This window comes from Rhinoderma darwinii, chromosome 2 (genome assembly GCF_050947455.1).
Source record: "Rhinoderma darwinii isolate aRhiDar2 chromosome 2, aRhiDar2.hap1, whole genome shotgun sequence".
Taxonomy (NCBI): domain Eukaryota; kingdom Metazoa; phylum Chordata; class Amphibia; order Anura; family Rhinodermatidae; genus Rhinoderma; species Rhinoderma darwinii.
In genome coordinates, this window is record NC_134688.1 from 231,106,878 (window position 1) to 231,122,641 (window position 15,764).

The 15,764-nt window shown below is 44.2% G+C and overlaps 1 protein-coding gene across 1 annotated transcript in view; it reads left to right on the forward strand.

Annotated features, from left to right (window-relative positions):
* Positions 1-8,284: 8,284 nt before the first annotated feature.
* The window catches only part of GUSB (glucuronidase beta), a 39,755-nt gene continuing 32,275 nt past the window's right edge, over positions 8,285-15,764 (forward strand). The window contains exons 1-3 of the mRNA XM_075852917.1: positions 8,285-8,571; positions 14,403-14,591; positions 15,497-15,678. Of these exons, the coding sequence (XP_075709032.1) occupies positions 8,368-8,571; positions 14,403-14,591; positions 15,497-15,678 (575 nt within the window). The 5' untranslated portion in view covers positions 8,285-8,367. The remainder of the gene's footprint in view (positions 8,572-14,402; positions 14,592-15,496; positions 15,679-15,764) is intronic.

The window sequence follows — 15,764 nt, forward strand, 5'->3', positions numbered from 1 at the left end:
GATTTTGCTCCCTGTCACTGCTTTGGACCCTTTTTGGTGGGTACTAACCACTGCATACCTTACAAAACTTGCAGTTGACCCAGTCTAGCCATCACAATTTGGCCATTGTCATAGATGCTCCTATCCTTATGCTTGCCCATTTTTCCTGTATTTTTTTTAATTCGTAAAAGAATAATTTAAATAAGGTGATACATTGCCTTTGAACAGGAGTGGAATAATTTCAAAACCACTTCTTCCCTCTTAATGTTTGAGTCTTGGTCTATGTTCTCAAGGCTTTTTTGTTAGGGATTATAATCCTCCAGCTTCACTGGAAAGGTTGGCATCTACATCATTGACATAACCCCTAGGGTATGTTTACACGGCTTATTTTCGGGCCGTAAATGGCCGAAAAATCTGAAGCAGTACGCCTCCAAACATCTGCCTATTGATTTCAATGGAAAAAATGGTGTACTGTTCCGACGGGGCCTTTTTTTACGCGGCTGTTTTGAAAAAAGAAGTGTATGTCAGGGTATGTTCACACGCAGTGACCAGAAACGTCTGAAAATACGGAGCTGTTTTCAGGCGAAAACAGCTCCTGATTTTTAGACTTCTTTTTAACAACTCGCGTTTTTCGTTGCGTTTTTGGAGCTGTTTTTCAATGGAGTCAATGAAAAACGTCCCAAGATGTGTCCTGCACTTCTTTTGACGAGCCGTCCTTTTACGCGCCGTATTTTGACAGCGACGCGTAAAATAAAGGCTCGTTGGAGCAGAACATCGTAAAACCCATTGAAAGCAATGGGCAGATGTTTGAACACCCGAAAACACTGCGTGTGAACATACCCTAAGGGTAAAAAAAACGCCCGCGAAGAAGTGCATGTCACTTCTTGAGCTGTTTTTGGAGCCGATTTTCAGTGACTCGAAAGAAAAACGCTAGTTTGATTTAAAAAGCGTCTGAAAATCAGGAGCTGTTTTCCCTTAAACAGCTCGGTATTTTTGGAAGCTTTTTGCTAAGCATGTGAATATACCCTTAGGCTATATTACAGCTGACACCCTGCACTAACGGCCGGGAACACAGCGATCGCACTGTTCCTGGCTGTTTAACCACTAGGATGTTGCAGTCAATAGTGACTGTGGCATCTAAGCTGTTAGAAAGAGGGGGGGGGGGGGCTGCCTGCTCTGACAGCCCATCGGCCCTCTCGGCCGCTATACAGTGGTGGGAGACATCTGCGTGCAGCACCGACCACCAGGGCATCAGGAATTTCGGGGCCCCATACAACCAAATTGTCTGGGCCCGCCTGGCACTGCCCATTAATGGTTCCCAATCCAGCACCATATCACGCGCTGTGTGATACATATTTATTAACTTTTGATTTGGCCATAAGGTTTTGAAGCCTGCTCCTATGACAAGGTAGACTTTTTTGGTAGGGCCCTACTCTACTCTAACTTATTTAAAATTTCTCAATACTTCTAGATGTGTCTAACAGTAAAAACTGCTAACTTATCGTTAACCTACCTGGTAGTCTTCTCTCGCTTGCGTCTGGCTCCACTTTCTCATTTCGGACCCCATTTTACGGGATCCAAGATGGCTACCGCTGTCTCAGACTTGCATATAGTGTTGTCTGCATGTCTGAGATATGCACCCACCTCCTTCATTGCCATCAGATGCACCAACACTGATGACGTCAGCGCTGTGTCCATCTCTTTTGACACGCGTCGGGGACGTCCTGAATCAACTTCAGGATGTAAGTATATCATTGTATGCTTTTCAAGAGCCAAGCAGGGGGAAGTGTCAGAAGAGATAGACACCGTTCTCAGTTCAAGTCCATCTGAGGGCAGTGAAGGAGTTGGGGGTGTCTCTGACTTGAAGACAATGCTCTCCATATGCAAGTCTGAGACATTGACAGTCATTTTGTATCTCAGACAACAGGGAACTGAGCAAGAAGCAAGCAACTATAGGCCACCAAGTAGGTGAATGATAAATTTGCAGTTTTAAATATTTTTTTTTTGTGATCGTGAGAAGGGAGTTTCCAAACCCAGAGATACTCTTCACTGCACCCCATCTCAGTGAGGAAGACCTTAAATTAAGCGGCAGTCTTTCAATGTATATGAGAATGTCGAAAACAGACAAGTATATCGCTTGGCTGTTTCTGGCATTCTCATAGACATTGAATGGAGTGGGGTAGGCACATGCTTGACCGCCGCTCCATTCAAGCGCCTCACTGCAGAGGGGGGGGGGGGAGTGATGAGGGTCTTGGGGTTCAAGAACCCCGTTTTCACGATCAGTCGGGATCCCAGCGGTAGGGACCACAGCGATAAGAAAATTATATCCTATGGACAGGTGATCATTTATAATTCTGGGAAAACCCCTTTAAGGCAGAGAGAAGATGGCAGGGAAGAAAAAAAGCAATTAATTATGACTCTTTAGTGACAGGGAGGGGGGAATAGCAGCTGACATACAAGATGTGTCCGTCGTTACCTTTCCTCTTGGTTCAAGATAGACCCAGATGAGTAGCGCAAGATGACCGCTTTGAAAATAAATTTTTGTTTTACTCATAACGCCCAACATCTAAGGCTGGGTTCACACCTGTGTTGATTTTTCTGCTGTTCTGCTCCATCAGAGGAGCAGAACAACAAAAAAAAAAAAAAAGTGCCAGTTCTGTTGCACCACGGACACCACTGGCGGCCGACGGAACCCATTGACTTTAAAGAGTTCCATCGGGTTTCTGTTAGGGTGTCTGTAGTTTTACTGGAATCAATAGCGCAGCATATTACAATTACAGATCCTCAATACTTATATACAGCACCAGAACAAAGCTCATACATATATACAGCACCAGAACAAAGCTCATACATATATACAGCACCAGAACAAAGCCCAATACATATATACAGGACCAGAACAAAGCTCAATACATATATACAGCACCAGAACAAAGCTCATACATATATACAGCACCAGAAAAAAGCTTAATGCATATATACAGCACCAGAACAAAGCTCATACATATATACAGCACCAGAACAAAGCTTAATACATATATACAGCACCAGAACAAAGCTCATACATATATACAGCACCAGAACCAAGCTCATACATATATACGGCACCAGAACCAAGCTCATACATATATACGGCACCAGAACCAAGCTCATAAATATATACGGTAGCACAACCAAGCTCAGTACATAAATACAGCACTAAAACCAAGCTCAGTACATATATAGAGCACCAGAACCAAGTTCAGTACATATATACAGCCCCAGAACCAAGCTCAGTACATATATATAGAGCACCAGAACCAAGTTCAGTACATATACAACACCAGAACCAAGCTCAGTACATATATATGGCACGAGCGCTAACCTCAATACATATATACAGCACTAGAACCAAGCTCAGTACTTAAATACAGCATCATAACCAAGCTCAGCACATATATACAGCCCCAGAACCAAGCTCAGTACATATATACAACAAGAGAACAAATACAGCTCAATTTAGTGCAACCCCTGACGTAGAGGTTTGTACGGTGTAAAACTACAGCTCCCAGCATGGCCCGACCAAAATGGTAAGGAAATGCTGGGAGATGCTGTATCACAAAATAAATCATACCACCCATCATCTCGCTGCAGATCATACAGTGACTACAGTACTGATTAGAGGCAGAATAAACATTTACATTAAAGAGGCTCTGTCACCAGATTTTGCAACCCCTATCTGCTATTGCAGCAGATAGGCGCTGCAATGTAGATTACAGTAATGTTTTTATTTTTAAAAAACGAGCATTTTTGGCCAAGTTATGACCATTTTTGTAGTTATGCAAATGAGGCTTGCAAAAGTCCAAGTGGGTGTGTTTAAAAGTAAAAGTCCAAGTGGGCGTGTATTATGTGCGTACATCGGGGCGTTTTTAATACTTTCACTAGCTGGGCGCTCTGAAAAGAAGTAACATCCTCTTCTCTTCAGAACGCCCAGCTTCTGACAGTGCAGATCTGTGACGTCACTCACAGGTCCTGCATCGTGACGGCCACATCGGCACCAGAGGCTACAGTTGATTCTGCAGCAGCATCAGCGTTTGCAGCTAGTGAAAGTATTAAAAACGCCCCGATGTACGTACATAATACACGCCCACTTGGACTTTTACTTTTAAACACACCCACTTGGACTTTTGCAAGCCTCATGTGCATAACTACAAAAATGGTCATAACTTGGCCAAAAATGCTCGTTTTTTAAAAATAAAAACGTTACTGTAATCTACATTGCAGCGCCTATCTGCTGCAATAGCAGATAGGGGATGCAAAATCTGGTTACAGAGCCTCTTTAAGTGACTCATCGGTGACGTCTCAGATCTAGTTCTTTTCTTCTCGCTCCCGTCCAGACCTCTGATGGATTTCTCCCGGGCATGACCTATATCTGCAGTTTTCCGCTTAGATGTCTTCAGCTTCTCACTTTTAAAACATTTCTGCACCTATAAACGAAGTTAAAATTCTCAACACGTCTAAATATAATAAAGCGCCATACACTGCACCACTAACTATAATAGCACGTGATTATTATAGTACCATACACTGTGTCCCAGACACACACCGTGCCCCCTGTAGATAGTGCCCCATGACCCCCTGTAGATAGTGACCCCCATAGAGCCTCTGTACATAGTGCCCTACATAGAAGCACCTGTAGATAGCACCCCACATAGAAGCCCCTGTAGATAGCACCCCACATACAGCCCTCTGTAGATAGTGCCCACATATGGACTCCAGAGCTGCAAGGCAATAGTGCTAACCCCTGAGCTACCGTGCTGCCCTACATATAGCTTCCCTTATAGATAGTGCTCCACATATAGCCCACCTCTGTAGATAGTGCCTCACATATAGCGCACGCCTGTAGACAGTGCCCTACATATAGCCCCCCTGTAGATAGTGCCCCACAGTTAACCCACCCCTGTATATAGTGTTCCACATATAGCCCACCCCTATAGATAGTGCCCTACAAATAGCTCCCCTATAGATAGTGTTCTACATATAGCCAACCCCTGTATAGTGTCCCACATATAGCTCCCCCTGTATATAGTGCCCCTCATCCCCACATATAGACCCCCCTGTTGATAGTGCCCCACATATAGACCCCCCTGTATATAGTGCCCCATATAGACCCCCTGTAGATAGTGCCCCACATATAGACCCCCCTGTATATAGTGCCCCACATATAGACCCCCCTGTAGATAGTGCCCCACATGTAGACCCCCCTCTATAAAGTGGCCCACATCCCCACATATAGACCCCCTGTATATAGTGCCCCACATATAGACCCCCTTGTAGATAGTGCCCCACATACAGACCCGCCTGTAGATAGTGCCCCACATATATACCCCCTGTATATAGTGCCCCACATATAGACCCCCCAGTAGATAGTGCCCAACATCTCCACATATAGACCCCCCCTGTATATAGTGGCCCCTATCCCCACATATAGACCCCCCTGTATATAGTGGCCCACATTTAGACCCCCTGTAGATAGTGCCCCATATCCTCACATATAGACCCCCCCCCTGTATACAGTGGCTCACATCCCCACATATAGACGACCCTCCCCTGTAGATAATGCCACAGTTTTATTAGAAAAAAAACTACATACTCACATGATCTCGTTCCCGCGCTGTCCGGTGGCAATGCAGATCTGCTCTCTTCTGAGCAGGTCTGCTGGAGCTGAACGACGCGTTGTTCAAAGGCGCTGATTGGCAGGGCAGAATGACTTGCCCTGTCAATCAGCGCCTTTCAAGCACAGAAGTGGCTCGATTATGTCATTGCGCCGCTAGCGTCGTTGGAAGGCACTGATTGGCAGGGCAAGTCATTTTGCCCCGCCATTCAGCGCTAATGCATGTATTTGTATCTGCGTGCTATAGAGGCAGGTACAATTTCTGCAAGAGGGGGTGGCTGTCGCTAGCATTGGGGCCCCCTCCGGTGCTAGTGACGCCCCCGGGCATGAGAGGGCCTGTGTCACCCGGCCCATACATGTTAGAGGCTTGGCAGCGCAGGCCCCATAGTAGTGTCGCTACCGCTGTAGCCGCCATAACAGCTGCTAGCAGCGCCACTGGGCATACGGGGGGGGGGGGCATGTCGGCTAGAAGGACGGGTCCCCTCAAGCCGCGGGTCCCGCGGGACCACGGTAGTTACGCCACGGCAGAATGGCAGAACATTGCAACAAAATTAGAAAGGGTAAGATGGACCAGTGTTTCTGCACACTATGCAAAAATCCATAGTAAAAATCCCAAAAGGTACTCAATTTTATGGGATCGAAATAATTGAGAATCACATTAAAAAAATGAGCCAGAGGGAAACATACTGGATTTACCAGCTCAAAACATTGTTTCCCTTGGTCTCAATTTAGATGTTGAACTAAAATGTTTCTTGTAAGTTTAAAAATAGCGTCTAAAGATAAATTCACTTGCCTTAAAAAGGCTCTGTCACCAGATTTTGCAACCCCTATCTGCTATTGCAGCAGATCGGCGCTGTAATGTAGATTACAGTAACGTTTTTATTTTTAAGAAACGAGCATTTTTGGCCAAGTTATGACCATTTTTGTATTTATGCAAATGAGGCTTGCAAAAGTCCAAGTGGGCGTGTTTAAAGTAAAAGTCCAAGTGGGCGTGTATTATGTGCGTACATCGGGGCGTTTTTACTTCTTTTACTAGCTGGGCGTTCTGATGAGAAGTATCATCCACTTCTCTTCAGAACGCCCAGCTTCTGGCAGTGCCGACACAGCGTGTTCTCGAGAGATCACGCTGTGACGTCACTCACAGGTCCTGCATCGTGTCGGACGAACGAGGACACATCGGCACCAGAGGCTACAGATGATTCTGGAGCAGCATCGGCGTTTGCAGGTAAGTAGCTACATCGACTTACCTGCAAACGCCGATGCTGCTACAGAATCAACTGTAGCCTCTGGTGCCGATGTGTCCTCGCTCGTCCGACACGATGCAGGACCTGTGAGTGACGTCACAGCGTGATCTGGCAGAAGCTGGGCGTTCTGAAGAGAAGTGGATGATACTTCTCGTCAGAACGCCCAGCTAGTAAAAGAAGTAAAAACGCCCCGATGTACGCACATAATACACGCCCACTTGGACTTTTACTTTAAACACGCCCAGTTGGACTTTTGCAAGCCTCATTTGCATAACTACAAAAATGGTCATAACTTGGCCAAAAATGCTCGTTTTTTAAAAATAAAAACGTTACTGTAATCTACATTGCAGCGCCGATCTGCTGCAATAGCAGATAGGGGTTGCAAAATCTGGTGACAGAGCCTCTTTAAGTATTCATTCTGGGCATGGAGAACACTCTATGTTCACACAACCTATTTTCAGACATAATGGAGGCGTTTTACGCCTCGAATTACGCCTGAAAAGACGGCTCCAATACGTCGGCAAACATCTGCCCATTGCTTGCAATGGGTCTTCCGATGTTCTGTTCAGACGAGGTGTAATTTTACGCGTCGCTGTCAAAAGACAGCGCGTAAAATTACGCCCGCGTCAAAGAAGTGCAGGACACTTCTTGGGACGTTTTTAGAGCCGTTTTTCATTGACTCCAATGAAGAACAGCTCCAATTACGTCCGTAAAAGACGCTGCGAAAAACGCGAGTACATGCAAAAACGTCTGAAAACCGCTCCGTAATTTCAGACATATTTTGCGCTGTCGTGTGAACATACCCTTAGGGTATGTTCACACGCAGTGTTTTCAGGCGTAATTCGGGCGTTTTACGCCTCAAATTACGCGTGAAAAAACGTCCCTAATACGCCTACAAACATCTGCCCATTGCTTTCAATGGGAATTACGATGTTCTGTTCGCACGAGCCTTTATTTTACGCGTCGCTGTCAAAATACGGCACGTAAAATGACGGCTCGTCAAAAGAAGTGCAGGACACTTCTTGGGACGTTTTTGGAGGCGTTTTTCATTGACTCCAAAAACGGCCGTAAAAAACGCAGCGAAAAACACGAGTTGTTAAAAAGAAGTCTAAAAATCAGGAGCTGTTTTCACCTGAAAACAGCTCCGTGATTTCAGACGTTTCTGGTCACTGCGTGTGAACATACCCTGACATGCACTTCTTTTTTCAAAACGGCCGCATAAAAAAACGCCCCGTCGGAACAGAACGCCGTTTTTCCCATTGAAATCAATGGGCAGATGTTTGGAGGCGTACTGCTTCAGATTTTTCGGCACGAAAAGCGGCCGAAAACAAGCCGAGTGAACATACCCTCATACCAACCACCTGATCCCCGGAATCACGCCCCCTCTTCCCACGTTTCCTCCATCACGTGACGGAGCGGATCATGTGACCAGCCCCAGTTGTCGTACCTAGCTACAGAGCGGAGAGTACACCTTGCTGTTACCGTGCGGCAATGTATGGACAATGGAGCTGCTGGACGTTACTGCTCCTGGGCGCTAGCCTCACCCATTCGCTGAGCGGGGGGATGCTATACCCTAGGGAGACCCCCACCAGGGAACTGAAGGAGCTGAATGGTATTTGGAGTTTCCGGGCTGATAAATCCTCTGACAGGGAGGAAGGATTCCAGCAGCAGTGGTACAAACGCCCGCTGAGGGAGGTAAGTGCCCCGACTCTCCAGGCTGGTAAACATGGCACAATGTACCGGCGTCTGCACAATATACCGCGCCGCTGCAGACACGTCTCTTCCTGCTGAGGGATTTCTTCAGGAGTCCGTCCAGGATAACACTGCAGTCACGTGAGCGGTGACACGTGTGGAGCTCTTCTAATGGAACACAGGGATTCTCCGAAACACGGCTTCTTAATATAATACAAGAATTCTAGCTGCCCTGTGGGGGCAGAGCACCCCCTAACGGTGCCATTTCTCATGTGTATGGCAGTATACACTACACCCTTGCCAGTTCTCATGTGTGGCATGTTACCCTCCCACACTTCAGTTCTCCTGGCTTTTCCATCTTCTGTCTGTTGCAGGGCACCCCAGCTTTGCCAGCACTCGTGACAGAGCGTACCCCACCTATGCCTGCTCTTTGTGAAAAAGCGTGTGACAGCCCCCTGTGTGATAGAGCCCCTTTGACATTCATGTGTGGTAGAGCACCCCTCATATGCCATCTTTCATATGTTTTAGAGCACTTATCTGCAAACTCTTGTGTAGGCAGGGCACACCCACCCCATTTGTGCTGGCTGTGAGAGCGAGAGGCGTGCTCTGCCACAGGCGGGCGAGCGAGAGGCGTGCTCTGCCACAGGCGGGCGAGCGAGAGGCGTGCTCTGCCACAGGCGGGCGAGCGAGAGGCGTGCTCTGCCACACAAAAGAGCTGGAGAAAGGGAGCTGAAAGCCAACGTAGGCAGAATTGTGGACCGTCCGCAAAGTAATGCTATTTATTTGTGTAATTAAAAGTTACACAATTTTCCAAAATACATTCTTTCAGTATTAATTCATCACAGTTTTTAAGACCTCTGCTTGTTGTCATTCAGTAGGAAGATTCAGTGTTAATTCCAGTGCATATAATTCTGTCCATGGTCATGTGATGACAAAACATAATTTACCTATAAGGTAACTAACCCTATTTTCCACACTACACAGGCCTCATGCACACAAACATATTTTTTTTCCTCCCGTAAATACGGGTCCTTGGTCACACGTATTCGACCCATATTGCACTCGTATTTACGGCCACGTTTTCGCTGCAAAATTACACTGCCGTAATCGGCAGCCCCTTCTCTCTATCAGTGCAGGATGGAGAGAAGGGACAGCCCTTTCCATAGTAAAAGAAATTCATACGTACCCGGCCGTTGTCTTGGTGACGCGTCCCTTTCCTGACATCCAGTCCGACCTCCCCGGATGACGCGGCAGTCCATGTGACCGCTGCAGCCTGTGATTGGCTGCAGCGGTCAGATGGGCTGAAACGTCATCCCAGGAGGCCGGACTGGAGGAAGAAGCAGGGAGTTCTGGGTAAGTATGAACGTCTTTTTTTGTTACAGGTTGATCTATATTGCGATCGGTAGCCACTGTCCAGGGTGCTGAAAGAGTTACTGCCGATTGTTTAACTCTTTCAGCACCCTGGACAGTGACTATCCCCTGACGTCGCCTAGCAACGCTCCCGTAATTACACACGTAGTCACCCGTAATTACGGGAGCCCCATAGACTTCTATGGGCCTGCCCGAGCCGTAATTACGGCCTGAAATAGGACATGTTCTATATTTTTCAACGGCACGGGCACCTTCCCGTAAGCATACGGGGAGGTACCCGTGGCCGTTAGAAGTCTATGGGGCCGTAATTACGGGTCGTAATTACGGGCGTTTTTACGTTTGTGTGCATGGGGCCTAACAGAAGGTAATGAATTGTTCTATTCACATAATGCCTAAGGGTATGTTCAGATGGCAAACCGAAAACGCCCTAAAAAACTTCAGAAAATACAGAGGCTGTACACCTCCAAACATCTGCCCGTTGATTTCAATAAGAAAAACTGCATTTCGTTCCCACGGGGCGTTTTTTACTCGGCTGTTTTTAAAAAAACGAAAGTGGATGTCACTTCTTAAACTGTTTTTGGAGCCATTTTTCATTGGGTCAATAGAAAAAAAGCTCCAAAAACAGCCGTAAAAAAAGCATCAAAAAACGCTTGATGCTTAAAAACGGCTGAAAATCAGAGGCTGTTTTCCCTTGAAATCAGCCCCGTATTTTACAGCCGTTTTTTGTTTAAGCGTGTGAACATAACCTAATGATGAAAATAACTTTTATTAACTGGTTCCCGTCCGCCGGCTGTGTATTTACGGCCAGCGGTCAGGGTCCTTGAAACCCGTGCCATAGACTATTTACAGCGCGGGTTTTAGCTTGATGCCCGAGCGATCAGTGACTGCCGGGGACCCTGAGGAGAGGATAGAAGCAGCTTTCGCTGCTTCTGTCTTCTCTGATCTCTTTTACACAGCGCTCAATGAGCTTTCTGCATATGAATAGAGGCAGCGGCGCTGCCGCTGCCTCTATTGATCCCGCTGATGATGTGACTGGTCACATGATGGCTGGGATGCCGTTAGTGGCAGACTGCTGGTTCTTACTAGACCCAGCACAGCCCTATTATTGACAATAGTCACTATGAGGGTATGTTCACACACAAACTCAAAAACGTCTAAAAATACGGAGCTGTTTTCAAGGGGAAAACAGCTCCTTATTTTCAGACGTTTTTTAAGGCACTCGCGTTTTTCACTACCATTTTTGGAGCTGTTTTCCATAGTCAATGAAAAACTGCTCCAAAAACGTCCCAAGAAGTGACCTGCACTTTTTCGCGGCCGTTTTAAAAAAAACGGGCGCGTAAAAAAACGGCCCATCGGAACAGAACGCCGTTTTTCCCATTGAAATCAATGGGCAGATGTTTGGATGCGTTCTGCTTCCGATTTTTCAAAAATAGGCTGTGTGAACATACACTCAGGGTATGTTCACATGGCAGCGTCCAATATGCCTGAAATTATGGAGCTGTTTTCAGGCGAAAAACGCTCCTGAATTTCAGACGTAATTGCTCGTACTTGCATTTTTCGCGGCGTCAATTACGGACGTAATTGGAGCTGTTTTTCAATGGAGTAAATGAAAAACTGCTCCAATTACGGCTCAAGAAGTGACATGCACTTCTTTGAGGCGGGCGTCTTTTTAGCCTTTGTGCACAGAACATCGTAACCCCATTGATTTCAATGGGCAGATGTTTGGAGCCATATTTTCAGACGTAATTCGAGGCGTAAAACGCCTGAATTACGTCCGTAAATAGGGCGTGTGAACATACCCTCAGAGGGATGATTTCCCCTGTAACTGGGGCTGCTGTAAAAACATGGTGTAAAACAAGAAAGAAAAAAAATAAAGTCCCTCGAAGGTCTTTTCTGACCTTTTGAGGGACAGACCATAGTAATAAAAAGATAAAAGTAAAATAAAGTGCAATTTTTTTTTATAATAAATACACATAAAATACCCACTCCCAAAAAAACGTTCTCCCCGCCAGTCATTGTTGTAACGCTAGCCCTGAGCCAATAACCCTAAAATAGACATGTAATATATTAAAATTTACGGTAGACAATGATGATCACAAATAAAAGGTCTATTTAGGGTATGTTCACACGCTTAGTAAAAAACTTCTGAAAATACGGAGCTGTTTTCAAGGGAAAACAGCTCCTGATTTTCAGACGTTTTTTAAGTCACTCGCGATTTTCGCGGCTTTTTTTTTACGGCTGTTTTTGGAGCTGTTTTTCTATAGAGTCTATGAAAAATGGCTCCAAAAATGGCTGAAGAAGTGACATGCACTTATTTTTTGCGGCCATTTTTTTTTACGCTGTTTTTCCTATTGAAATCAATGAGCAGATGTTTGTTGGCGTCCTGCTCCCGACTTTTCGGCCGTTTACAGCTCAAAAAACGGCCGAAAATACGCTGTGTGAACATACCCTTAGGGTAAAACAATGTTATTACCAGAAAAAAAAATAGCTAAAAAGTAAAAAAAAAAACTTCTTTTTTTTACTATTTTCAAAATGTAAGCCTAAAAATTCTAAAACAGCAATAAGGATGTGTATAAAAATGCTAAAAAATAAAATAAATGAACCTGCATTGTCTACGGAAAAAACAAACGCAAAAATCACGTTGCTAGCTCAACAAATAAAAAAAAAGTTCTAGCCGTTAAACTAACGAGTGCTAAAAAGGGCTAACCGGTGTCTGGTCCTGAAGGGTCAAAATAGCCCGGACCTGAACTGGTCGAAAAAGGCACGTTGCCTATATTCTAAAATGTGTGTGTTTAGTATACTTTTACCTCTCTTCTGTCAGAGGTAGGGAGGATCGAAAGATTAAACCGGAAGCAATGGTTCAGTTAGAATTACCATTGATTTGAATGATAATTCTTTTGTTTCAGTTGCTTTCCCTAAGGGTATGTTCACACGCCGAGTCAAAAACATCTGAAAATACGGAGCTGTTTTCAAGGGAAAACAGCTCCTGATTTTCAGACGTTTTTTGAGCCACTCGCGATTTTCGCTGCCGTTTTTGGAGCTGTTTTCAATAGAGTCTATGAAAAATGGCTCCAAAAACGTCCCAAGAAGTGACCTGCACTTCTTCTTTTTCGCGGCTGTTTTTCAAAACGGCTGCGTAACAAAACGGCCCATCGGAACAGAAGGCAGTTTTTCCCATTGAATTCAATGGGCAGATGTTTTGAGGCGTTCTGCCTCCGATTTTTTGGGCCGTTTACGGCCTGAAAAACGTCCGAAAATAAGCCGTTTGAACTTAGCCTTATAGACACTTCCTACAAGCAGAAGCCCAGGACCCATATACTGAGACTCAAGTGTAATAAGTAATAATTTTAGCATTAAATAGAGCTGTTGCCTCTCCCATGTTAATGCTAAATCAAAGTATACATGGGGTGCACTAATGCACAGACTATAGTATGCAATAAAAAAATCACAGATAAAGTGATCCGCTTATAAAACGGTAGCTGCAGAAAAAATAAACCCCAAATTGGCTGTCCTTGTTCAAAATAACAAAAGGAAAAGTTACATGTAATGAACATATATTCATGTTTTAGATCTCTCCTCATCTCAATAGATAAATGCACTTGATATTACCGTAAGATAAAAACAAAAAATGTTATTGTTTTTTGATTATCACTGGATAATTAATTTATACAAAAAATGCATTTACAACATACAAGTAATGTGCATGTAGCATATCTTTTCTATATTTGGAAAATGTAGAAAAAATAAAGATTTCAGATGTGGCAAGAAAAAGCCTTCGTTACGTCCGTTTGGACTCTGACTATTAAGTCAGTAGATGCAGCGGGCTTCTTCCTGTAATAATTTCCTGTCGAGATTTCCCCGTCTGGGGCCTAAATTCTTCCAAAATTTCAAGACTTTGGGGTTGCCATTGTGTATGAACCTGACATGCTGAGACAGTGATGTATTAATTGAGCTGATGTTTTTTTGTTATTTTTTTAAAAATCCGTCTCCTTAATTGCTGAATAGTTTTTCCTACGTAAATTTTTGGACATGGGCAAATAGCCTTATGCACAGCTCCAGAACTTTGGCAATTTAGAAACAGTCTGATGGTGTAGATCTCACCATTTACTGGATTTCTAAAATTTTTCAGTTGGTCATGTGATGGACACACAGGTGATGGGATCATTAGGAGACACAACTCTGATACACACACTGTAACGAGCCATGCACCTGTGTGTCCATCATGACCATGGACAGAATTTTATGCACTGGAAGTAAACAATGAATGTTCCTACTGAATGACAACAAGCAGAGGTCTTGAAAACAGTGATGAATTAATACAGAAAGTATATTGGGAAAGTGTATAACTTGTAATTATACAAAAACTAGCAATAATTTGCTGAAACCTGACAACCCCTTTGAGTTATCTGATTACCTATTTTGCAGTAATGTTAATATCTTATTCAATGTGTTCCACTCCACAGACTGGTCCTGTTATAGATATGCCAGTACCTGCCAGCTACAATGATATCACTCAGGACATTGGTTTGAGAGAGTTCATTGGATGGGTCTGGTATGAGAAAGAAGTCTGGCTGCCCAGACGCTGGTTGGAAGATTTGGCCTCTGACAGAATTGTACTGCGGGTTGGAAGTGCCCATTATTTTTCCATGGTGGTGAGTAAAATTTAATTAAAGAACAATTCAACACATGCAATCTATATTCATGTAGAAATAGAGAATTATTAGCCCCAAATCCTCTTTTAAAAATGTCTAGTTTTAGCGTAAAAAGTAAAATTATTAAAATGCATCGGCTGTTCGCCGATGTATCTTTCTAATATAATATTGTGAAGTCTAGATTTTTATTTTATTTGGGACCAGTATGCTACTTGGTTTGCTTCTACAATATTAAAGATGTCATAGGTGGGGACCACCGGGGATCCCTGTAGCGTCAGTGGCTTCAAAGAGCGTTTCTTGGCCCGGAGAACTAAACACGTCCGTGCATTACATGGACACACGTTGATTAGAACTGTAAAATGCATCATTTCCCCTGTAGTGGCGCTGCACGAGAATTGAACACTTTATCCAGGTTTCCCACAGGTTACTGAGGTCCTTGTTATCAACTTATCATTGGGGGAACTCTCCTTACAAAAAAAAGGTTTGTCCAGCGTGAACAACCCCCGCAAGTCAAGAGAGGAACTGTAATGTGCACAAATAATGGGACTTTCATAGAAGTACTGTCATCTCAACTTGGCATTTTAGCCAAAGCGGCTTGGGCCTCTATAGAGATCCTTGGTCCCGTCATTGTAACAAATGTCAGTTTCCCATCTAACGCATACCCTATAAGCATTCTTTTAGTTTTTGTTTCGTGTTGCATTTCCTTTTTTTTTTTTTCCTCCTTTTATTTTTTTCTAATGCTGGGTGACCTTTAATATACCTCCAGAACTGCCATTTGTTCTCCAGTTTTATTGTTTTACACATTTCTGTAAATTCAGAATATTTAGATTTTATATTTGATCAATTATAAACCATTTTGTTATGACTGTGCACATGCATTTTGCTTTACTTTGCCTTGTTTGCAGTGGGTTAATGGTGTTCAAGTAACGCAGCATGAGGGAGGACACCTTCCATTTGAAACCAACATATCCAGTGTTCTAAAAGGTAGTTTAGGTATTCCCTGTCGAATCACCATTGCCGTAAATAATACCCTCACCCTGAACACCTTACCTCCAGGATCCATCGAATTCATGAACGACCCCACACGGTAAGTACCTTGACTATATAACAACCATTTTACAAACAATGTGTTAATAGAGAAAATGTGTACTAAATACTGTGATACTGGCCGCA